This window comes from Pristis pectinata, chromosome 1, assembly GCF_009764475.1.
Source record: "Pristis pectinata isolate sPriPec2 chromosome 1, sPriPec2.1.pri, whole genome shotgun sequence".
NCBI classification, from domain to species: domain Eukaryota; kingdom Metazoa; phylum Chordata; class Chondrichthyes; order Rhinopristiformes; family Pristidae; genus Pristis; species Pristis pectinata.
The window spans coordinates 561,879-585,792 of record NC_067405.1 but is presented as its reverse complement, the minus strand read 5'-3'; the positions used below and the strand labels follow the sequence as shown (position 1 = coordinate 585,792).

Sequence of the window (23,914 nt, the reverse complement as noted above, 5' to 3'; positions counted from 1 at the left end):
CTGCTTCCTTAGGAGTTTGAGGAGGTTCGGCTTGTCACTGAACACTCCAACGTACTTCGACAGATGGACTGTTGAAAGTGTCCTGACTGGTTGCATCAGGGTCTGGGACGGCAATTCGAATGCACAGGAATGTAAGAAGCTGCAGAGAGCAGTGGACTCAGCCCAGACGCTGCCTCAAGAAGGCAATGGGCCATGCCATCTTCTCGCAGCTACCATCAGGCAGGAGGTACAGAAGCCATTACAGGGAGGAGGGATGGAGAGAGATTGCTTGAATCACCAAGACATCGGAGGATAAGTACCAAGTGCTGGTAAATGTTCCAAGGGTGGACAGGTGGTCAGCATGGACAAGGTGGGCCGAAGGGCCTTTTCCTGTGCTCTATAACTCTAGGACTCTCCAGTCTAAACTTCTCCAAATCCTCAGGTTTGCTCATTTTTTCCGTCCTTTTTATATTTCTCCTTCTCAGATCTAATCCTATCCACAATTGAACACATTTCCTATGGACTGGCCTGGATTGGTTCAGTCCTACCCTGGTGTAACATGCACTGCCTGCACAGGTCACACCTCCCCAGATCCAGATTCAATGTCCCAGGAGCAACAAACATGATGCTGGAGAAATTCAGCTGGTCAAGCAGCATCTATAGAGGGAAATAGACAGTTGATGGTTCGGGTCAAGAGGCATTGAGACAGGCACATCAACAGGCAGGGAATGGAGGGACATAGACCACATGCAGGCAAATGGGATTGGTTTAGATTAGCATCATGGTCAGCACGGTGGGCTGAAGGGCCTGTTCCTGTGCTGTTCTATGTTCTGTAAGCAGAGTGAGAAGGAGAAGAGAATTTAGAATCATTTTGTACAGCATGGAAACAGGCCCTTCGGCCCACCGTGTCTATGCTGACCATCATGCCTATCTATACTAATCCCACAGCTACATTAATTCTATGCTCTACTCATTCAAGCCCTTGACTAAATGCCTCTTAAATGTTGGTTACTGTTCCTGCTTCTCCCACTTCCCCCGGCAGCTCATTCCAGATACCAACTACTCTGACCCATTAGATTCCATTTCAACCTCCTCCCCCTCACCATAAACCTATTTTGGACACCTCCATCCTGGGAAACAGCCTCTTGCTCTCTACCCTACCTATGTCTCGCATTATTTTATATAGCTCTGTCAGCCTCCTTCGACCCAGGGAAAACAGACCCAGCCTATCTAGTCTCTCCTGATAACTCAAGCCCTCCAGTCCCGGCAACATCCTGCACCCTCTCCTGCTTAATCACATCCTTCCTATAGTGTGGTGACCAGAACTGCTCACCGTACTTCGTGCAACTGTGTATAACTGTAAAATGACATCCCAACTCTTGTACTCAGTGCCTCAGACGATGAAGGCAAGCATGCCATACACCTCCTTCACCATCCTGTCTACTTGTGTTGTCACTTTCAGAGAACTGTGTACTTGCACACCTAGGTCTCTCTGTTCATCAATGCTCCCAGGGTCCTGTGAATGTCATCACCTTGTTTAAGTTCCTAAAATGCAACACCGCACTTGTCTGAGATAAAGTCCATCTGCCATTCCTCGGCCCACTTTCCCAGTTGATCTACATCCTGTTGCAACCTTAGACAATCCGGTTCACTGTCCACTACACCACCAATTTTGGTGTCATCCACAGACTTACTAATCACGCCACATACGTTCTCTTCAAAATCATTAATATGTATGATGATCAGAGGACCCAGCACTGAATTTAATGGTCATAATCCACCAGCAACAAAGTCATTTCAAGCAAGATGGTAAAACGTTACAATTAAAGGGGTTGTGGAACACAGTGGAGGAAGCGATGGCCCAAACCAAGACAAATGGGTTGGACCTAATTATAGGGATGTGATGACATGTGACTGAAGCTGGGAATTAAATACTCTGGGCTCATTGATGTTTAGATTGGACAGACAAAATGAAAAGGGAGGGTCATTGCCTGATTAAAGGGTAACAGGAGACAGTCGTAAAGCATGATCTCGGCCATAAAGGGCAGGAAATAGAATTACCATGGATGGGGAAGAGGTGTAGCAGGAGACAAGGAAAGCTCAGTTTGGAGGGGTTTCCAACCCCCACACATATTTGCAGGGCAATGTGGCAAATTGACAGAATTTATTACCCCCCAGGTTAAGAATCAGAAATCAGAGTCAAACTCAAAGACAGTTTTGTAGATTTGAAGAATGAATGGCCAAAGTGGGTGGTGCGATAGATTAAAAGGCTCGTCAGGAGATAAACAATGCCTAGAACATACATAGAACATAGAACACTACAGCACAGTACAGGCCCTTCGGCCCACAATGTTGCGCCAACATTTTATCCTGCTCTAAATCTATCTAACCCTTCCCTCCCACAAAGCCCTCCATTTCCCTATCATTCATGTGAACAGACTTTAAGGAAATGTTTCAAAATTCTCAACATGGACATCCCATTCAAATATAAAAATACTACATGTGATTCATCCACACAGAACTGAGGAGGTTAAGGATAGTTTTAAAAGAAGCCTATAATGCTGGCAAAAGTGGAAAGGCTGAAGATTGGGAGAATTTAGGAAACAGTGATGATTAATCAAGATTCGATAAATGGAGAGAAGATAGATAATAAAATAGCAAGAAATAGAAAGATATTGACAGAGCTTCTACAACTTTACAAAATGAAAGGAAGCAGCAAAAATAAATGTGTGTTCCCTGGAGGTAATGACAAGTACAATGGCTGAGGTACTTACACAAAGATCCTGTATCTGTCTTCATTGCAGAAGGCACTGTAAGTACATCAGGAATAAAAGGGAAGCAAGGGTGTAATGGGAGTGAGGAACTTAAAGCTTTAATATCAGTAAAGGGAAGCTACTGGAGAAACTAAAAGAACAAAATGAGGACAAACCCTCAGAACCCAAATCTGCAGCCCAGGGGTGGCTACAGGGAAAGTGGATGCACCACAGACATCCTGCTTCCTGGAGCAGCTGAACCAGCCAGGAAGGTGCAGATCCAACACGCTAAAAACAAGGTGTAAAACAGAAAATGTTCAAAATAATCAGCCAGGCAGCATCCGCGGAGAGGGAAACAGACTTAGTGTTTCAAGTCAAAGATCCTTCACTGGACCTGCTGAGTATTTCTAGCATTTTGTTTTTATTTCAATTTCCATTATCTATAGACAAAAAATCTATATCCAGATCTGGTGCCTGGTTCACGAGACAGGGACAGACTGCAGAGTCAGTAAGTCTTAGGAAGGGAAACAACGTTAGTCTTTACTGGCAGTCTGTTACCCTCTCACCCTTCTCATCAGCTGTCAGAGACCTGAGATCATGTGTCACGTTGTTGTGTGCAGGCTAACTCAATTACCATTGTACACAGACTTACACTGGATATACACAAAGAAACAAGCCACTCAAACAACAAAACAATCTGGCCTTACAGTCACAGAGGCAGTCACGCAGCTCAGAAACAGGCCCTTCAGCCCAACTCATCCATGCCGACCAAGGTGCCTGCATTTGGCCCATATCCCTCTGAACCTTTCCTAACCATATACTTATCCAAATATCTTAAATGTTGTTATTTTATCTGCCTCAACAACTTTCTCTGGCAGCTTGTTCCATATACGCACCACCCTCTGCATGAAGAAGTTGCTCCTCAGATCCCTATTAAATCTTTCCCCTCTCACCTTAAACTTCTGTCCTCTAGTTTTTATCATTCCCTTTCCCTGGGACAAAAACTGGGTGCATTCACCCTGTTGATGTCCCTCATGATTTTATACAGCTCTCTAAGGTCACCCCTCAGTCTCCGGCGTTCCAAGGATAATGTCCCAACCTGCCCAACTTGGGCAGTTGAGTCCTGGCAACATCCTCGTAAATCTTCTTTCCACTCTTTCTGCCCACTCTTTTGGCCATCGTAGTGGGCCATATCTCAAATAACGATGAGTTGGAGTACAGGAAGGAGATAGAGAGCTTAGTGACATGGTGTCATGACAACAGCCTTTCCCTCAATGTCAGCAAAACAAGAGAGCTGGTCATTGACTTCAGGAAAGGGGGCGGTGTACATGCACCTGTCTACATCAACGGTGCTGAGGTCGAGAGGGTTGAGAGCTTCAAGTTCCCAGGAGTGAACATCACCAATAGTCTGTCCTGGTCAAATCACATAGATGCCACGGCCAAAAAAGCTCACCAGCGCCTCTGCTACCTCGGGAGGCTAAAGAAATTTGGGTTGTCCCCTTTGACTCTCACCAACTTTTACATATGCGCCATAGAAATCATCCTATCCAGATGCATCACGGTTTGGTACGGCAACTGCTCTGCCCAGGACCGCAAGAAACTGCAGAGATTTGTAGATATAGCTCAGCACATCACGAACACCAGCCTCCCCTCCTTGGACTCTGCCTATACCTCTCACTGCCTCGGTAAAGCAGCCAGCATAATCAAAGACCCCACCCACCCGGGACATTCTCTCTTCTCCCCTCTCCCATCGGGCAGAAGGTACAAAAGCCTGAAAGCACGTACCACCAGGCTCAAGGACAGCTTCTACCCCACTGTTATTAGATTATTGAATGGTTCCCTAGTACGATAACATGGACTCTTGACCTCAAAACATACCTCATTGTGACCTTACACCTTATTATCTGCCTGCACTGCACTTTCTCCGTAGTAGTTACACTTTATTCTGCACTCTGTACTGTTTTACCTTGTACTACCTCAATGCACTATGTAATGAATTGATCTGTATGAACAGTATGCAGGACAAGTTTTTCACTGTACCTTGGTACATGTGACAATAATAAACCAATTCCAATTCCAGCTTAATGATGTATTTCCTGTAACAGGGTAACCAAAACTGTACACAATATCTTGTACAATGGCATATAACCTGCCAATTCTTACAGTCAATACCCTGATGTAGGCCAGCATGCCAAAAGCCTTCTTCACCACCCTGACTACCCGAGATGCCACTTTCAGCAAACTATGTACTTGCACTCCTAGGTCCCTCTGTTCCACAACACTCCCCAGTGCCCGGCCATTCACTATGAAAATCTGATCCTGGTTTGACTTCCCAAAAGGCAGCACCTCACAATTATCTGGATTGAAAGCCATTTGCCAACCCTCAGCCCACTTACCCAGCTGGCCAAGATCCCTCTGTAATTTTTGATAACCTTCACTGTCGACGATACCACCTATTTTACTATCATCCACAACTTGAACCTCCTCCTCATCTAAATTTATAATCACAACCCTCTCATCCCCGCCACCACCCCCGACCCCCCGGCTCCACCCCTACCCCCCACGCCGCCCCCCCTCCCCCCACCACCACCACCATACTCTCATCCTCTACTTGGATTTCCTGGTGCCTGTAATTTTGTTCTTGCCTACAAGTGGAACCGTTCTCTCTGCATCAACTCCTGACATTTCCATTATCACCCGGTACATCTTTGCACCAGCCCTTGTGTCCAATACAGTGAACTGAACTGTATCCAGACCCCTCAGGTGGCGACGAGGAGGTGTTACAGCAGTGAGATAGATCGGCTGGTTGAGTGGTGTCGCAACAACAACCTCATACTCAACGTCAGTAAGACCAAGGAACTGACTGTGGACTTCAGGAAGGGGAAGTCGGGAGAACACACACCAGTCCTCATTGAGAGGTCAGCAGTGGAAAGGGTGAGCAGCTTCAAGTTCTTGGACATCAACATCTCAGAGAATCTATCCTGGGCTCAACACATTGATGCAATCATGAAGAAGACACGCCAGTGGCTTTACTTCATTAGGAATTTGAGATTTGGTATGTCACCAAAGACTCTTACAAATTTCTGTAGATGTACAGTGGAGAGCTTTCTAACTGGCTGCATCACAGCCTGGTATGGAGGCTCCTATGCACAGGATCACAAGAGGGTGCAGGGGGTTGTAGACTCAGCCAGCTCCATCAAGGGCACAACCCTCCCTCCATCGAGGACATCTTCAAGAGGAGGTGCCTCAAGAAGGTGGTATCCATCATTAAGGATCCTCACCATCCTGGACATGCCCCCTTCTCATTACTACCATCGAGGAGGTGGTACTGGAGCCTGAAGACCCACACTTAACGATTCAGGAACAGCTTCTTCCCCTCCGCCATCAGATTTCTGAATAGTCCATAAACCCATGAACACCACCTCGTTATTTCTTTGCACTATTTCTATATTTTTGTAATTTATATAGAACATTACAGCACAGTACAGGCCCTTCGGCCCATGATGTTGTACCAACCTTTTAATCTACTCTAAGATCAATCTAACCCTTCCCCCCAAATACACCTCCATTTTTCTATCATTCATGTGCCTATCTAAGAGTATCTTAAATGTCCCTAATGTATCTGCCCCCACAACCTTTGCCGGCAGTGTGTTCCACGCACCCACCACTCTCTGTATAAAAATCTTAAGCCTGAAATCCCCCTTATACCTTCCTCCAATCACCTTTAAATTATGTCCCCTCGTGTTAGCCATTGTTGCCCTGGGAAAAGGTCATCGACTGTCCACTCGATCTATGCCTCTTATCATCTTGTACACCTCTATCAAGTCACCTCTCATCCTCCTTCGCTCCAAGGAGAAAAGCCCCAGCTCACTCAACCTATCCTCATATGACATGCTCTCCAATCCAGGCAACATCCTGGTAAATCTCCTCTGCACCCTCTATAAAGCTTCCACATCCTTCCAATAATGAGGTGCCCAGAACTGAACACAATATTCCAAGTGTGGTCTGACAAGAGTTCTATAGACCTGCAATATTATCTTGTGGCTCTTGAACTCAATCACCTGACTAATGAAGGCCAACATTCCATACACCTTCTTAATAACCCTACCAACTTGTGCGGCAACTTTGAGGGATCTATGGACTTGCCACACAAGATCCCTCTATGTTCTTTCGCAACACCCCACGCATTCCCAACTCCCCACACCCACCCCAACTCCCCACCTCCCCAAACCACCCCCCACCCACCCTGACTCCCCACCTCCCCGAACCACCGCCACCCCTCCATCCTATCCACCTCGAATCCCCACCTACCCAGCCCCCCAATCCTCCCCATGACTCCCCACTACCCCTACCTCTCCCCAGCTCCCCGATTGTCCACACCATCCATCCCCAGCCTCTTCCCAACTCCCACACACCCCACCTCCGTCCTCTCCCCCTCCCGTCACTACACTGACACCCCACCCCCGCTCCATCTCCCCACCTCCCCAACCTCCCTCCAAATTCCCACCAGCCCCACCCCCTTTCTGATTCCCCAACCCCCACCTCCACCTCCCCATCACTCCTCACCCCGTCCCTCCAACCCCCATCCCTTCCCACCCATACCGAACTCCCTACCCCTACCTCTCCCCTACCCCTACTCCAACCTACCCCTCCCCATCTCTACACACCCACCCCAACTCCCCACCTCCCCGAATGCCCCACCACCCCACCCTCCAACTCCCCAACCCCCACCCTCTGATTCCCCGCCCCCACACCCCACCCCACCCTTCCTCCAACTACCCACCCCCATCCCACCGACACTTCCCCAACCCCCTTCCCAACTCCCCACCTACCCAACTCCCACTGTGACTTCCTACCTCCCACCTCCACCCCTCCCCAACTCCCCACCCGCACCCTCAGATTTCCCCCAAGCCCTTCCTTCCACACCCAGCTCTCCCTAAGGAATCCTCCCCACCCTCTCATAAAGAGCTTCAACACCCTCTCCCAGCTCATGATCTCTGCCTGGTTGCCCCGACAAGATCTGCAGACATCTCACCACACCAGAGTGCTCCCCTCCCGGGCTACTGATGGCCCACACCCCCCTCTGCTCAGCCACAGGCCCTGCCCCTCCTGACTATCACCTCTGCAGCCACCAACCCTCAGCTCTTTGCCCATCCTCCCACCAACATTTGTACCTGCTGATTCTGCCCCAACCTCCCCCACACAGCTCACACCACCCAGGCACATTGGCTACTCATGGTAGTCACCACACTCACTGGGCCAAGACAACCGACCAATTGACACGCCTCGAGGACCTTTCATCCTCTGAACAACCAGAAGACCCCATCGCCCCCTTATACAAGCCCCATGACCCCTGGCCCCATTGCCACCTTACACAAGCCCCGTGACCCCAGGCCCAATTCCCCCTTACACAAGCCCCATGACCCGACACCATTGCCCCCTTACACAAGCCCTGTAACACTTGACACCTTCACTCCTCACCCATGCCCTACGACACTGATATCATCATCCCTTAGCCACACTTTGTGACCCCTAGCACCGTTGCACCTCATCCATGTCCTCTGACCCCTACTTCATGACTTCTTTCACACAAGCCTTATGACCTTTGACACCCGTAGGGTCTACATCAGGCATTATTTCAGCAGAGGGCTTTGACCCGAGATCACGGAGCCTGACAACAGAACACATTGTTTTTGGGTCAGGAGCAGCAGCCTTTCATAACCCAGAGACACCACCCTCTCCCTAACCTAACCCTCCATTTCCACCGTCCTCTCACCTCCATTCACCCCCTTCTTTTCTCTCTTTCACTGGTTCCCCTTTTCTCTCCCACTTCCTTCCTTCTTATCATTCCACACTCTCTCCCCTCTCCCTCCATCCCTTAGCACTTGCCTCTGACTTTCACCATCCCACCCTTTCTCCCATCCCACTGACGGTCCTTTCTCCTGCTCTGTCCCAGCCCTCTGCCTACTCCCACTCTCTCTCTCCCCCTTCTTTAAACCTTCCATCTCCATTGTCTCCCTCCTCTCCCCTCCAGCCCTCCCATCCCTCTTCTTTCTCCAGCCCTTTGTCTCTCTTTACCACCTCTCTTTTGCACTCTCGTGCACACACACCAATTAATTGCAGTTGTTGTCCTAACAGCTGTCACTGTAACTCGGCCACACACCCCGCCCCCACTAGCGCAGTCCTACTGGACAAGTCAATGATTCAGGAGCAGGAGCTTCCCACGAACTGCTGCCCCAGGCACTGGGAATCACCTCCCTCTGGACTCTAACCTGATATTCACCCACTCTGTTTATCTGCTAACGATGAATGAGGCAGAGTGTTCATCAATAATTAACAGGAGGCGACTCCCTCTCTCAACTGCTGTTAATGGACAATCTCAACCCACAGAGTCTCAGGAGACGGGAAGTGGCCTCAAAAACCCATAACTTGCTGGTATTCCTGAACCAGGGATTTGGAAAAGTGTGATGACAAATTTGTAACTCTAACAAAGTTCACTGAACTGCATCTCACTGTGAACTATCCCAACCCTGAAGGAACTGCACAGCAGAGTATCAAACATTCCCTCCAGGGACCACAGACTAGACAGAGCAGCATTTGTAATACTGGTTACAAAGATTATTATTCTAAGGCTTCACCCCTTTAAGATTGTGTCATGTGCTTTACTGATCTCCGGACAAACACAATGTACATAGGAAATTCCAGAGACAGTGAGTGGAAATCCCTGGGGCAAACTACACACACTCATGTTTCGTGTGATCATGTGACTGTGTTCCTCAGCCAGGTCTGAGATGCTTGTTGGTACACAAGCTACTGACGGCCAAGATGTTGGTGCCGCAAGTGACTGGGAGGGCAAATAATTGCCCTGGTATTAAGAGGATTGACAACAGGAGTATGCGATTTTATTGGAATTGTATAAGGTCTTGGTGAGACCGCACCTGAAGTATTAGAGTCATAGAGTTATACAGCACGGAAACAGGACCTTCAGCCCAACCGTCTACCTGAGCTAGTCCCATTTGCCTGCGTTTGGCCCATGTTGCTCTAAACCTTTCCTATCCATGAACCTGTCTATGTGTCTTTTAAATGTCTTAAATTGTATCCACCTCTACCACATATGAGTCATATGTCATAATTTTAAGATGATTGGAGGAAGGTATAAGGGTGATGTCAGAGGTAAGTTTTTTTTTACACAGAGAGTGGTGGGTGCATGGAACGCACTGCTGACAGAGGTTGTGGGGGCAGATACATTAGGGACATTTAAGAGACTCTTAGACACAAGAATGATAGAGAAATGGAGAGCTATGTGGGAGGGAAGGGTTAGATAGATCTTAGACCAGGATAAAATGTCGGCACAACATTGTGGGCCGAAGGACCTGTTCTGTGCTGTAATGTTCTATGTTCTATGTAGAGGGCCCTACTCAGAAGGGTGAAATACTGGACTTCCTCTCAGGGAACAAGCCAGGGCAGGTAACTGAAGTGGCAGTCAGGGACCACTTCAGCTCCACTGACATCATTCTATAGTGATGGAAAAGGAGCTGGGACATTATGTTGCAGTTATATTTGTTGTTGATGAGGCCGCACTTGGAGTCCTGTAGGCCACTGAATAATAACATTACAGTGGCACAAGTAATAAACCAATTTGATGCATGTAAGAACGGAACAGCAGTTGTCACGGGGGACTTTAACTGCCACAAGTTGGTCAAGGCAGTCTTGACGAGGACTTCATAGAATGCAACCATGATAGCTTTCTTGAACAGCATGTTAGTGAACCTACAAGGGAAAATGCAATCTTAGATCTGGTCCTGTGCAATGAGACAGGTAAAATTAACGATCTTGTAGTTGGGGATCCTCTTAGAAAGAGTGATCACAAAATGATTGAATTTCTCATACAAATGTAGGGTGCAATAGTTCGATCTAAAACCAGTGTATTATGCCTAAACAAGGGAGACTACAACAGGATGAGGGAGGATTTGGCTCATGTGGAAATATGGTGGGATAGTTTAGGAACAGTGTAAGACTTCAAAGAGATTTTTTTTATGGTACTCAACAGAAGTATATTCCAGTTAAAAGCAAGGACAGTAAGGGTGGGAAGAGCCAGCCTTGGATAACTAAAAGCTCATGCAAACAAAGTCGCCAAGAGTGGTGGGAAACTATAAGATTGGGAAAACTTTAAAAAGCAGCAAAGAACCACTTAAGTGAGCAATAAGGAAAGGGAAGATAGATTATGAAAGATTAGTACAAAATATAATAACAGATAGTAAAAGTCTTTATAATTATATAAAGCAGAAAAGGGCGGCTAAAGTGAACGTAGGTCCCTTGGAAGATGAGAAGGGGGAATTAATATTGAGTAATGTGGAAATGGCCGAGGCCTTGAACAACTGTTTTGTGTTGGTCTTCACGGTGGAGGACACGTCTAACATGCCAAAGAGAGGTGTTATGGATGCGATGGGAGGTGAGGACCTTGATACAATCGCTGTCACTAAAGAGGTAGTGATGAGCAAACTAGTGGGCCTAAAGGTAGACAAGTTCCCTGGTCCTGATGGGATGCATCCCAGGGTACTGAAAGAAATGGTGGAAATTATAGCAGAGGCGTTCGTCATAATTTACCAAAATTCTCTGGACTCTGGGCAGGTCCCGGCGGATTGGAAGACAGCGAGTGTCACACCACTGTTTAAAAAAGGATGCAGGCAAAAGGCAGGTAACTATAGGCCAGTTAGCTTAATGTCTGTAGTCGGGAAAATACTTGAAGCTATTATTAAGGAAGAAATAGCGAGACATCAAAGGTGGATAGGGTAGTTAAGAAAGCTTATGGGATGTTAGCTTTCATAAATCGTGGGATCAAGTTTAAGAGCCACGAAGTAATAATGCAGCTTTACAAAACTCTGGTTAGACCACACTTGGAGTACTGTGTCCCGTTCTGGTCACCTCATTATAGGAAGGATGTGGAGGCGTTGGAAAGGGTGCAGAGGAGATTTACTAGGATGCTGCCTGGATTAGAGAGTATGGATTATGAGGAGAGACTAATGGAGCTAGGGCTTTACTCATTGGAGAGGAGGAGGATGAGGGGAGATATGATAGAGGTGTACAAGATATTAAGAGGAATAGATAGAGTGGACAGCCAGCGCCTCTTTCCCAGGGTGCCAATACTCAAAACAAGAGGGCATGGCTTTAAGGTAATGGGTGGGAAGTTCAAGGGAGATGTCAGAGGGAGGTTTTTCACCCAGAGTGGTTGGTGCATGGAATGCGCTGCCTGGGGTGGTGGTGGAGGCTGATACATTGGTCAAGTTCAAGAGATTGTTAGATAAGCATATGGAGGAATTTAAGATAGAGCAATGTGTGGGGGGAAGGGGTTAGATAGTCTTAGGTGTGGTTTGAAGGGCAGCACAACATGGTGGGCCGAAGGGCCTGTATTGTGCTGTATTGTTCTATGGTTCTACATCTGGATAGAAGTGGTTCCATCAGGCAGACACAGCATGGACTCAGCAAGGGCAAGTCCTGTTTGACAAATTTACTGGAGTTCTTTGAGGAATTAGTGGATGTTGTATACTTGGATTTCTAGAAGGCACTCGATAAGATGCCGCATAAAAGACTTATCCATAAGATAAGAATGCATGGAGTTGGGGGTAATGTATTAGCATGGATAGAGGATTGGTTAACCAATAGAAGGTAAAGAGTTGGGATAAATGGGTGATTCTCTGGTTGGCAATCAATGGTGAGCAGGGGTGCCACAGGGGTCGCTGCTGGGCCCACAACTGCTCACGATATACATTAACGATTTGGAAGAGGCGACCGAGTGTAACGTATCTAACTTTGCTGACGACATGAAATTGAGTGGAAAAGCAAATTGTGCAGAGGATATGGAAAGTCTGCAGAGAGATATAGATAGGTTAAATGAGTGGGCAAGGATCTGGCAGTTGAAGTACAATGTTGGTAAATGTGAAGTCATCCACTTTGGAAGGAAAAGTAGAAGATCAGATTATTTTTTAAATGGTGAAGGATTGCAGCATGCTGTTGTGCAGGGGGACTTGGGAGTGTTTGTGCATGAATTGCAAAAGGTTGGTTTGCAGGTGCAAGAGGTTATCAAGGGCAGGCACGCAAGTGTAGCGATTAGCGTAATGCTATCACAGCACCAGCGACCTGGGTTCAATTCCAGCTGCTGTCTGTAAGGAGCTTGTACATTCTCCCCGTGTCTGCGTGGGTTTCTTCCAGGTGCTCTGGTTTCCTCCCACATTCCAAAGACGTACGGGTTAGGAAGTTGTGGGCATGCTATGATGGCACAGGAAGCGTGGCGACACTTGCAGCCTGCCCTCAGAACACTCTATGCAAAAGATGCATTTCACTGTGTGTCGTGATGTACATGTGACTAATAAAGAGATCTTATCTTAGAAGGCAAATGGAATGTTGGCCTTCATTGCTGGAGGGATTGAATTTAAGAGCAGGGAGGTTATGCTGCAACTGTACAGGGTACTGGTGAGGCCGCACCTGGAGTAGTTCTGGTCTCCTGAGAACATAGAACATTACAGCATAGTACAGGTCCTTTGGCCCATGACGTTGTGCTGACATTTTATCCTGCTCTATCTAACCGTTCCTCCCACATAGCCCTCCATTTCTCTATCATTCATGTGGCTATCTAAGAGTCTCTTAAATGTCCCTAATGTATCTGCCCCCACAACCTCTGCCGGCAGTGCATTCCATGCACCCACAACTCTGTGCAAAAAAACCAGCTCTGACATCCCCCTTATACCTTCCTCTCATCACCTTAAAATCATGCCCCCTTGTGTTAGCCATTTTCACCCTGGGAAAGAGTCTCTGACTTTCCACACAACCTATACCTCTTATCATCTTGTACACCTCTATCAAGTCACCTCTCATCCTCCTCCTCTCCAAAGAGAAAAGCCCTAGCTCACTCAACCTATCCTCATAAGACATACTCTCCAATCCAGGCAGCATCCTGGTAAATCTCCTCTGCACCCTCTCTAAAGCAACATCCTTCCTATAAGGAGGCGACCAGAACTGAGCATAATACTCCAAGTGTGGTCTAACCAGAGTTCTATAGAGCTGCAACATTACCTTGCGGCTCTTGAACTCAATACCCTGACTAATGAAGGCCAACACTCCATATGGCTTCTTAACAATGCTATCAACCTGTGCAGCAACCTTGAGGGATTAATGGACGTAGACCCCAAGATCCTTCTGTTCCTCCACACTGCTAAGAGTCCTGCCATTAACCTTGTATTCTGCCTTCAAACTCAATCTTCCAAAACGTATCACACCACAATTTTCCAGGTTGAACTCCATCTGCCATTTCTCAGCCCAGATCTGCATCCTTTCAATGTCCTGTTGTAACCTACAGCAACCTTCTATACTATCCACAACACCACCAACCTTCGTGTCATCAGCAAACTTACAAACCCACCCTTCCACATCCTCATCCAAGTCATTTATAAAAATCACAAAGAGCAGGGGCCCCAGAACTGACCCCTGCGAAACACCACTGGTCACCAACCTCCAGGCAGAATACTCTCCATCTACGCACCGTCTTCTATGAGTGAGCCAATTCTGAATCCACATAGCCAAGTTTCCCTGGATCGCATGCCTCCTGGCTTTCTGAATGAGCCTTCCATGAGGAACTTTATCAAACACCTTACTGAAATCCACGTACACCACATCCACTGCTCGACATTCATCAATGAGCTTTGTCACATCCTCAAAGAATTCAATCAGGTTTGTGAGGCACGACCTGCCCCTCACAAAGCCATGCTGACTATCCCTAATCAGCCTATGTTTCTCTAAATGCCTATAAATGCCTATAAATCCTGTCTCTAAGAATCTTCTCCAGTAATTTGCCCACCACTGAAGTAAGACTCGCTGGTCTGTAATTCCCAGCATTATCCCTACTCCCTTTCTTAAACAAAGGAACAACATTTGCCGCCCTCCAATCATCTGGCACTACTCCAGTGGCCAGTGAGAATGCAAAGATCAACACCAAAGGTACAGCAATCTCTTCCCTCACTTCCCATAATAACCTTGGGTAGTACTTGAGGAAAGATACACTGGCTTTGGAGGCAGTGCAGCGCAGGTTCACCAGGTTGATTCCAGAGATGAGGGGGGGTTAGCCCATGAGGAGAGATTGAGTCACCTGGGACTATACTCACTAGAATTCGGAAGAATGAGAGAGGATCTTAGAGAAACATATAAAATTATGAAAGGGATAGATAAGATATAGGCAGGAAGGATGTTTGCACTGGTAGGTGAGTCTAGAACTAGAAGACATAGCCTCAAGGTTCGGGGGAATAGTTTTAGGACAGAGATGAGGAGAAACTGCTTTTCCCAGAGAGTAGTGAATCTGTGGAATTCTCTGCTTAGGGAAGCAGTAGAGGTAGACCAGTAGTGTAGCGGTTAGCACAATGCTATTACAGCGCCAGCGACCCAGGTTCAATTCCCGCCGCTGTCTGTAAGGAGTTTTTATGTTCTCCCCGTGTCTGTGTGGGTTTTCTCCAGGTGCTCCAGTTTCCTCCCACATTCCAAAGATGTACGGGTTAGAGAAGCTGTGGGCATGCTATGTGGCACCGGAATCATGCGACACTTGTGGGCTGCCCCCAGAACAATCTATGCAAAAGATGCATTTCACTGTGTTTCGATGTACATGTGACTAATAAAGAAATCTTATCTCTTCCCCATAACCTTTAATTCCCCTACTATGCAAAAATCTATCTAACTGTGTCTTAAATATATTGGTAAGATATCTTTATTACACTAACCGCTACACTACCATGCCTGCCTGAAAAGGCAGGTAGGTGGATCTGAGTCCATGGCCAGATCAGCCATGATCTTATTGAATGGCCAGATGGCCTGCTCCTATCTCTTATGTTGTTATGAAATGGTGATCCAAGATCGTGCCTGAGGGGGAGGTGCTTGACAGAGTTCCATCGAGGTCAGGCCGTTGGAAGACTCGGCCTTGTGACAGAATACAAAGGAAAGGATGTGCTGAGGGACCTGCAGCTCAAGGTCCCACAGTGCCTCAGCTCACCTTTCCCCAGCTTGGTATCTCACTCCTGGTTTCTCATCCTCAGCCAGGAGAGGGTGTTGAGACAGGGTGGATCACAAATACTCTGCATGCGTTCAGACTCAGGATGCATCTTGCAACTTCTGAAAACTGCTGCAGAGTGTACCATTGAGAGAGTGTGTCAGGGATGCCCCATATCTGACCAGCTGGATTCCAATGCATGGAGTTATTCCTCTATGTTTTGGAGAAGGTGATTGAAGGGTTTGGCTCTGTGCAGGCCAAGCATAGATGTTGTCCTCTCAACCTGCCTAAGACACGTTCCCATGGTCACAGATCCTATTGACCTGCAGAGATCTTTTCTGTTACATCTCCTTATCAATTAGGAGAAAGGTTCTGTAATAGCTAGTAAGTTAGAAGCAGATGACCTCCTGTTAGAGGTGAGACTATTTGAATGGAGCCCCATGTACCACCTCCATCTGCGAGACTATGTGAGCTGCTCTGAAGAACTCTGGCTGATAAAGTGGCAGGAGCTGGAGCTGAAAGTCACCACTCAGCTGGAGTGCTGGACAGGACTGTCTGAGTACTTTCCCAGGGGCCGAGCATTGGTCAGAAACCAACTGGTGACCTCCATTCTGTGGGACCTGTTGGTCACTTTGATCCCACCCCATTTTAATCACCAAGATCCAGAAGAAACTGGGCAATTTCCTCTGGGGTCCGAGTAAACTCCAGCTCTAGTCTCCTGAGTGAGGAGGGTGGTCAGTCGCTGGTGTGCGTCCAAGGCCAGGTGACGACTCTGCCTCAGACCTTGCAGAGATGCTGTAAGTAGATCCTCCTCCCACATACAGCACATTGTTTCCACCAGGGGCACTGCGTTCAGGATTACACATAGCCCCCAGTGGCAGGCATCAGCTCTACCTCTCTGAAGGAGTTCTCTCTCTTTCACTAGAAACCTTTCAAGAGTCTGGGACATGGTCACCTACAGAGTGCTCCTCCCTCCTCCCCCTGTCGCCAGCAGAGGAGAGCACTCTTAGTTGAGGATGGTTGGACTCTGGAGTGAGCCACACAACACCCAAAGCCTATATGTCCCTATGTGAAGAACATGGAGAGGTCTTGTTGGCGCATGGACTCTATGCAGAATCAATCCAAGAGACCCTCCATAGGCTGCCACACCTTGTGAGTGATGTCCAGCGCCTGCACTCACACCAACCTGCGCTGGTCAGGGAGCCGGTGTCAGTGCAGGTGTCATCGTATCTCCATATGCTGGTGACAGGTCCCCTGTGGCGGCACCTCCGAGCGCAGGGTGTGGGAGCTGACCCTCCAATCCCACATTCCCATCCTTGGGAGCTGGGGAGTAGTTCCCCATGCCTGGATAGTGCAGCGTCCCCTCAGTGCTGCCCACCCTCGGCGCTCCCTCAGTGCTGCCCAACCCCCCCCCCCCCGGTGGGACGCTCCCTCAGTACTGCCCACCCCCCGGCGCTCCCTCAGGACTTGCCCACCCCCCGGCGCTCCCTCAAGTGCTGCCCACCCCCCCGGCGCGACGCTCCTCGGCGCCGTCCCGCGGACCGTTTTCAGGGTGGGGAAGGGGGAGCCGATGGGGATCGCGGCTGCGAACTGGGTCCCGGAGTGGTCAGCGGCCGGAGCACGACCGGACTGTTGGTCACTGAAGCCGGGACGGACAGCGGGAGGCGGGCACGGGCACGGCGGGAGCGCGCACTGGCACCGGGCGCGGCTCACCTCCCGACAGGACCACTCCATGGGCAGCTGATCCCGGCTCCTTGTCCCGACTCACAGCCGCGAATCCCTGGTCATGTTGAAGCGAATCCGAGCGCCGGGTGTCCGCGGATCCGCCGCTTCGGGGACACAGAACGGCGGCTAGTCCGGTGACAGCGGAGGCTGGAGCCCTCTTTCCCCGTCCCCTCTCTCCCTCCCCGTTCCCCCCCCCCCCCCACTCTCTCCCTCTGACCCCCCTCTTACCCTCCCTTTCCTATCTCCCTTACCTCTTCCCCTCCTCTCCTCCGTCTCTCCCCCTCTCCTCCTTCCCTCAACCCCCTCCCTCTTCCCTCACACCCCTCTTCCCTCAACCCCTCTCCTCCTCCTCTCACCCCCTCCCTCTTCCCTCAACCCCTCCCTCTTCCCTCACCCCCTCCCTCTTCCCTTAACCCCTCTCCCTCTTCCCTTAACCCCTCTCCCTCTTCCCTTAACCCCCTCTCCTCCTCTCCCGCCCCCTCCTCCCCTCTCACAGTCTGTTCTCTGCTTTGTCCCTTTTGTCTCTCTCGCTCTCACGCCCGGTGTCCAGTGATCGCTGACCAGCACCTCTCTGCTTCAGAGCAACATCTGCCAGCGGGTAAGATTGGAGGTCACCGCCCTGGCTCCGCCTGTCTGTCCTTGTATGGGCCCGGCTCGGTCCATTCCTTCAGCCCCTCCTCACTCCGAGTTTTAACTCATTCACAACCGAGCAACTGCTGATGGGGCACTGGAGATGTTCAGACGCTACAGCACCAAAACCTCGAGGAGCCTGGGAGAGGCAGAGGTGTGGGCAGTTTTTCTCTTGGGACTTCAGAGCAACTTGGACTCCCCCGCACTTAAACCAGCCTCTGAGGATTAAAATGACCCACAGAAAGAGGATTCCGCACTTTCTCCGTCCACACACTGATGCACATGAACAGCAAACTGTCCCTGCTCTGTCCACCCCACCCTGTGACGTATCTCTCAGGGCCTTCAGAAGAACTGGGATCAGAACTCTCCAGGGATAATCCCCCCCTCCCTCCCCACATCTTCCACTGCCCATTCCCCTTCCCTCCCACAGGTCTAATCCACTCTCCTGCTCTGTCCCTTGTACGGAATCATGCTGTATATTTAGCAGAAGTTCCCTGGAGCTGGGCACTGTCACATGGTTAGCCAGCACCCTTCAGCCCAGGAATGAATGTTTCCTGAAGAACTGGATCAATCTGCAGAGATACGCTGCTGGCTCACTGGTGGGCTGGATTTTATTGGGCTCTTCCTGGCTGATGCACCAGGTGCGAGCTCACATCTGTGCCTCATAGCTCCATGGGAACAGGGAACACAACTGTTCACAATCTATATCTACAATATGGATGATCAAAGGTAAAATGTCTAAGTTTGTTGATGATGTGAAACTGGTGGCATTGTGGGCTGTGAAGAGGATGTAGAGAGGCTCTGGGGAGGGGATGGTGGTGGGGGGCATTGGGAGGGATGAACAAAGGGGAAAGAAAACTAGGTGGATAGGTCTGTGGGTGGGGTGGGACAGAGTGGGGAGGAGGAGAGCACTGGGGGTTGGGTTGCCTGAAATTGATAAATTCAATGTTCACACCACTACCTCAGGCACTGAGCTCACACCTGGTGCATCACCCAGGAAGAGCATAATAAACTCCACCCCACCACTGAGCCAGCAGCCTACCTCCACATAGCGATCCAGTTCTGCAGGGAACATTCATTCTCAGGCTGGACAGTACTGGCAAACCACTCTAACAGTTTCCATAAGACCATGACAAAAGAGCAGAAGCTGGCCATTCAGCCTATCGAGTCTGCTCTGCCATTCTATCATGAGCTGATCCATTCTCCCATTTAGCCCCACTCTCCCACCTTCTCACCATAACCTTTGATGCCCTGGCTACTCAGATACCTATCAATCTCTGCCTAAATACACCCAATGACTTTGCCTCCAGCCGCCCATGGCAACAAATTCTCTGCTCCAGGGAAACCTCTCCTAAAACACAACACAAAAACAGAATATGAAGTGTTCTTCCAATTTACGTTTGCCCTCTCCGTAGCACTGGAGAAGGCCGAGAATAGACAGTGTGGGAGTGGAAATAATATGCAACCAGAACCTCAAATGGCTGTTGTGGACAGAGCACAGGTGGTCCACAAAGTGGTCACCTAGTCTGCATTAGGTTTCACCAGTGTAGAGGCGGCCACTGTCATGAGTACTAAATGCAGCAGGCCAGTTGGAAGAGGTGAATCTGTGCCAAACCTGGAAGAGCTGTTTAGGTCCCAGAATGGTCATGAGGGAGGAGGTGAAGGGACAGGTGATGCACATCCTTCAGTTGTAGGGGAAAGTGCCAGGGGACTGGGAGAGATGAGTGGACCAGTGAAAAGAGCAGTCCCTGCTGAAAGGGGGGAGAGATGTGAGTGATGGTGGGATCATGCTGGAGCTGGCAAAGGACAGTGTGTTAGATGTGGAGGCTGGTGGAGTGAAAGGTGAAGACCTGGGGAACTCCATCAGTGTTCTCAAGACACAAGAGACTGCAGATGCTAGAATCTGGAGCTACACATGAGATGCTAGAGGAACTCAGCGGGTCAGGCAGCATCAACAGAGGAAAATGGACAGTTGACATTTCAGGTCAAGACCCTTCATCTGGACTATTGGCGTAGAGGTGTTCTGCTTGGAGAAGGGGTTGGTGTCAGAGTAAACATTCAGGAAATGGACGAAATATGTGTGTGGGCTCCATCGACTAGGGCACAATGGAAGCTACGCTTCTGGAAGAAGGAGGAGCTCTGAAGCAGAAGACCTCATCTTGAGAACAGGTGTGATGGTGAAGGAGAAATTGAGAAAAAGGGATGGCAATCTTACAGGAGACAGAGTGGAAGGAGGTGTAGTCATGGGAGGTGTGGGAGTCAGTGTGTTTATGAAAGGTCTCAGTGGCAAATCAGAGAGATCCAGAAAAGGAAAAGAAGTAAGCTGAGGGGCAATGTTTTCATGCAGGTGGTGGCCAGTATAGGGAACGAGCTGCCAGAGGAAGTGGGTGAGGCAGGTACAATAGTATGATTTAAGAAACACTTGGATCGGTACATGGAGTGGTGGGGCTTAGAGGGATATGGGCTGAACACAGGAATTTGGGACTAGGTGGGTGGGCACCACAGTTGGCATGGACTGGTTGGGCCGAAGGGCCTGTATCCATGCTGTGTTGCTCGAAGTGTCAAAGATGGTCCACGTGAATTTGAGGGAAGGGTGAAAGTTGATGGTGAAGATGATGAAATTTGACAAGTTCTGCACAAGTGCAGGAAGCAGCACCAATGCAGTCATCAACATAGCAGAGAAAGAACTGTGGGCTGGGTGCTGGAATAGGTTTGGAACAAGAATTGTTCCAGATAGTCAACAAAAAGACAGGTGTAGCTGGGGCCCATGTGAGTGCCCATGGCTACACCTTTGTTAGAACATAGAACAGCACAGCACAGAACAGGCCCTTCGGCCACCAATGTTGTGCCAACATAGCTATTCCCTCCTACCTACAGAATGCCTGTATCCCTCTATTTTCCTCTCATTTATGTGCCAATCCAAGCCCTTCTTAAAAGCCCCAAATGAGTTTGCCTTCACCACCCTATCAGGCAATGCATTCCAGGCATCCATCACTCTCTCAGTAAAAAACATACCCCTCACCTCTGTTCTGAACCTACCGCCTCTCACCTTAAGTGCATGCCCTCTGGTATTGGATCACTCAATAATGGGGAAAAGATATTGCTTGTCCACCCTATCTATGCCCCTCATAATTTTATACACTTCCAACAGATCACCCCTCAGCCTCCACCGCTCCAGGGAAAAGAGCCCAAGTTTGTCCAGCCTCTCCTGATAGCACATGCCCTCTAATCCAGGTAGCATCCTAGTAAACCTCATCTGCACCCTCTCTAAAGCCTTGACATCCTTCCTATAGTGAGGTGACCAGAATTGCACACAATATACTAAATGCGGCCTAATCAGAGTTCTATAGAGATGCATCATAACTTCTTGACTCCTATACTCAATACCTCGATCAATAAATGCAAGCATTCCACAAGCCTTCTTTACCACCCTGTCTACCTGTGTAGCCATTTTCAATGAGTATTTTTTTTAAATTTATTTACAGCGTGGTAACAGGCCCTTCTGGCCCAGCGAATCCACGCCGCCCATTTTAAACCCAAATTAACCTACCTGTATATCTTTGGAATGTGGGAGGAAACCGGAACACCTGGAGGAAACCCACGCAGACACAGGAGAACGTACAACCTCCTTACAGGCAGTGACGGGAATCGAACCCCAATCGCTGGCACTGTAATAGCGTCGTGCTAACCGCTACGCTACCGTGCCCCAAGGACTTGCACCCCAAGGTCTCTCTGCCCTTCAACACCGTTAAGGGTCTTGCCCTAAGAGTGCACTGCCTCTTGACATTAGTCTACCAAGATGCAACACCTCACATTTATCCTGGTTAAACTCCATCTGCCATTTTTCTGCCCACATCTGCAGCTGATCTATATTATGCTGTATCCATCGCCAGTCTTCCACACTATTCACTACTCTGGCAATCTTGGTATCGTCTGCAAACTTACTAACCCACCCATCAACATACTCATCCAGGTCATTTATGTATATCACAAACAGCAGAGGTCCCAGCACAGATCCCTGTGGAACACCACTACTCACAGGCCTCCAGCCCGAACAAATCCCTTCAACCAACACCCTTTGTCTTCTGTGGGCAAGCCAGTTCTGGATCCACACAGCCAATTCTCCACTGACCCCATGCATTCGAACTTTCTTGATTGACCGATCATGTGGGACCTTGTCAAATGCCTTACTGAAGTCCATATAGATGACATCCACAGCTCTACCTTCATCAATCTCTCTCGTCACCCTGTCAAAAAACTCAACCAGGTTAGTAAGACACGACTTGCCCCACACAAAGCCATGCTGGTTTTCCCTAATCAAGCCATTGAATTCCAGATGCTCGTATATCCTATCTCCAAGAATTTTCTCCAGCAATTTCCCTACAATTGATGTGAGACTCACTGGTCTATAGTTCCCGGATTTTCCCTTGTTCTTTCTTAAACAGAGGAACAACATTAGCCACTCGCCAGTCCTCCAGGACCTCACCCGTGATCAAAGAGGACACAAGGATACTGGTCAAGGCCCCAGCAATTTCTTTTCTCGCATCCCTCAGTAACCTGGCGTATATCCCATCGGGCCCCGGGGACTGATCCACCTTAATACTGTTTAGGGAGACCCAACACTACCTCCTCCTTGACCTCTAAATGCCCTAACATGTTTCTGCCCTCAGTTCCAATTTCTGGAGAAAGTGAAGGAATCAAAAGGGAAGTTGTTGAGAATGAGGACAAGTTCTGCCAAGTAGATGAAAGTTTTAGTGGTGGCGACCAGACTGAGTCTTTGGAAGAACAACTTGTTGCATTCCACATGGGTAGCTTTCAACCCAATGGTATGAATATTTCAGTTTTAGTGTGCCACATCCCTGGTGCTCTCCTCCCCACACACTCATCTGTCACCTAGCCTTCTTCTCCCTTTGGTCATCCCATCCCCTTCCTGGTTCCACCTATCTGACCAGCCTCTATCCCACCCTCTACTTGTATACAGACAGCCCCTGGGTTACATAGAATCATAGAACAGTACAGCACAATACAGGCCCTTTGGTTGTGCCGACCTTTAAACCTTGCTTAAGACTATCTAACCCCTTCCTCCCACATATCCTCTACTTTAAATTCTTCCATATGCTTATCTAGTAATCTCTTGAATTTGACCAATGTACCTGCCTCCATCACTGCCCCAGGCAGTGCATTCCATGCCCCAAACACTCTCTGGGTAAAAAACCTTCCTCTGATATCTCCCTTGAACTTCCCACCCATTACTTTAAAACCATCCCCTCTTGTATTGAGCATTGGTTCCCTGGGAAAGAGGCGCTGGCTGTCCACTCTATCTATTCCTCTTAATATTTTGTACACCCCTATCATGTCCTCTCATCCTCCTTCTCTCCAAAGAGTAAAGCTCTAGCTCCCTTAGTCTCTCCTCATAATGCATACTCTGTAAACCAGGCAGCGTCCTGGTAAATCTCCTCTGCACCCTTTCCAACACCTCCACATCCTTCCTATAATGAGGTGACTAGAACTGGACACAGTACTCTAAGTGTGGTCTAACCAGAGTTTTGTAGAGCTGCATCATTACCTCGCGGCTCTTAAACTCGATCCTTCGACTTATGAATGGTAACATCCCATAAGCTTTCTTAACTACCCTATCCACCTGTGAGGCAACTTTCAGGGATTGGCACACTACCCAGAATCCTGCCATTAACTTTGTACTCTGCCTTGGAGTTTGTCCTTCCAAAGTGTACCACCTCACACTTCTCTGGATTGAACTCCATCTGCCATTTCTCAGCCCAGCTCTGCATCCTATCAATGT

The 23,914-nt window shown here is 48.7% G+C and overlaps 1 protein-coding gene across 1 annotated transcript in view; it reads right to left on the bottom strand.

The window, feature by feature from the left end:
* Nucleotides 1–17,651, bottom strand: part of LOC127574309 (unconventional myosin-X-like) — a 97,290-nt gene extending 79,639 nt beyond the window's left edge. The window contains exon 1 of the mRNA XM_052023218.1: nt 17,473–17,651. Coding sequence (XP_051879178.1) covers nt 17,473–17,493 — 21 coding nt within the window. The 5' untranslated portion in view covers nt 17,494–17,651. The remainder of the gene's footprint in view (nt 1–17,472) is intronic.
* Between the last annotated feature and the right edge of the window lie 6,263 nt (nt 17,652–23,914).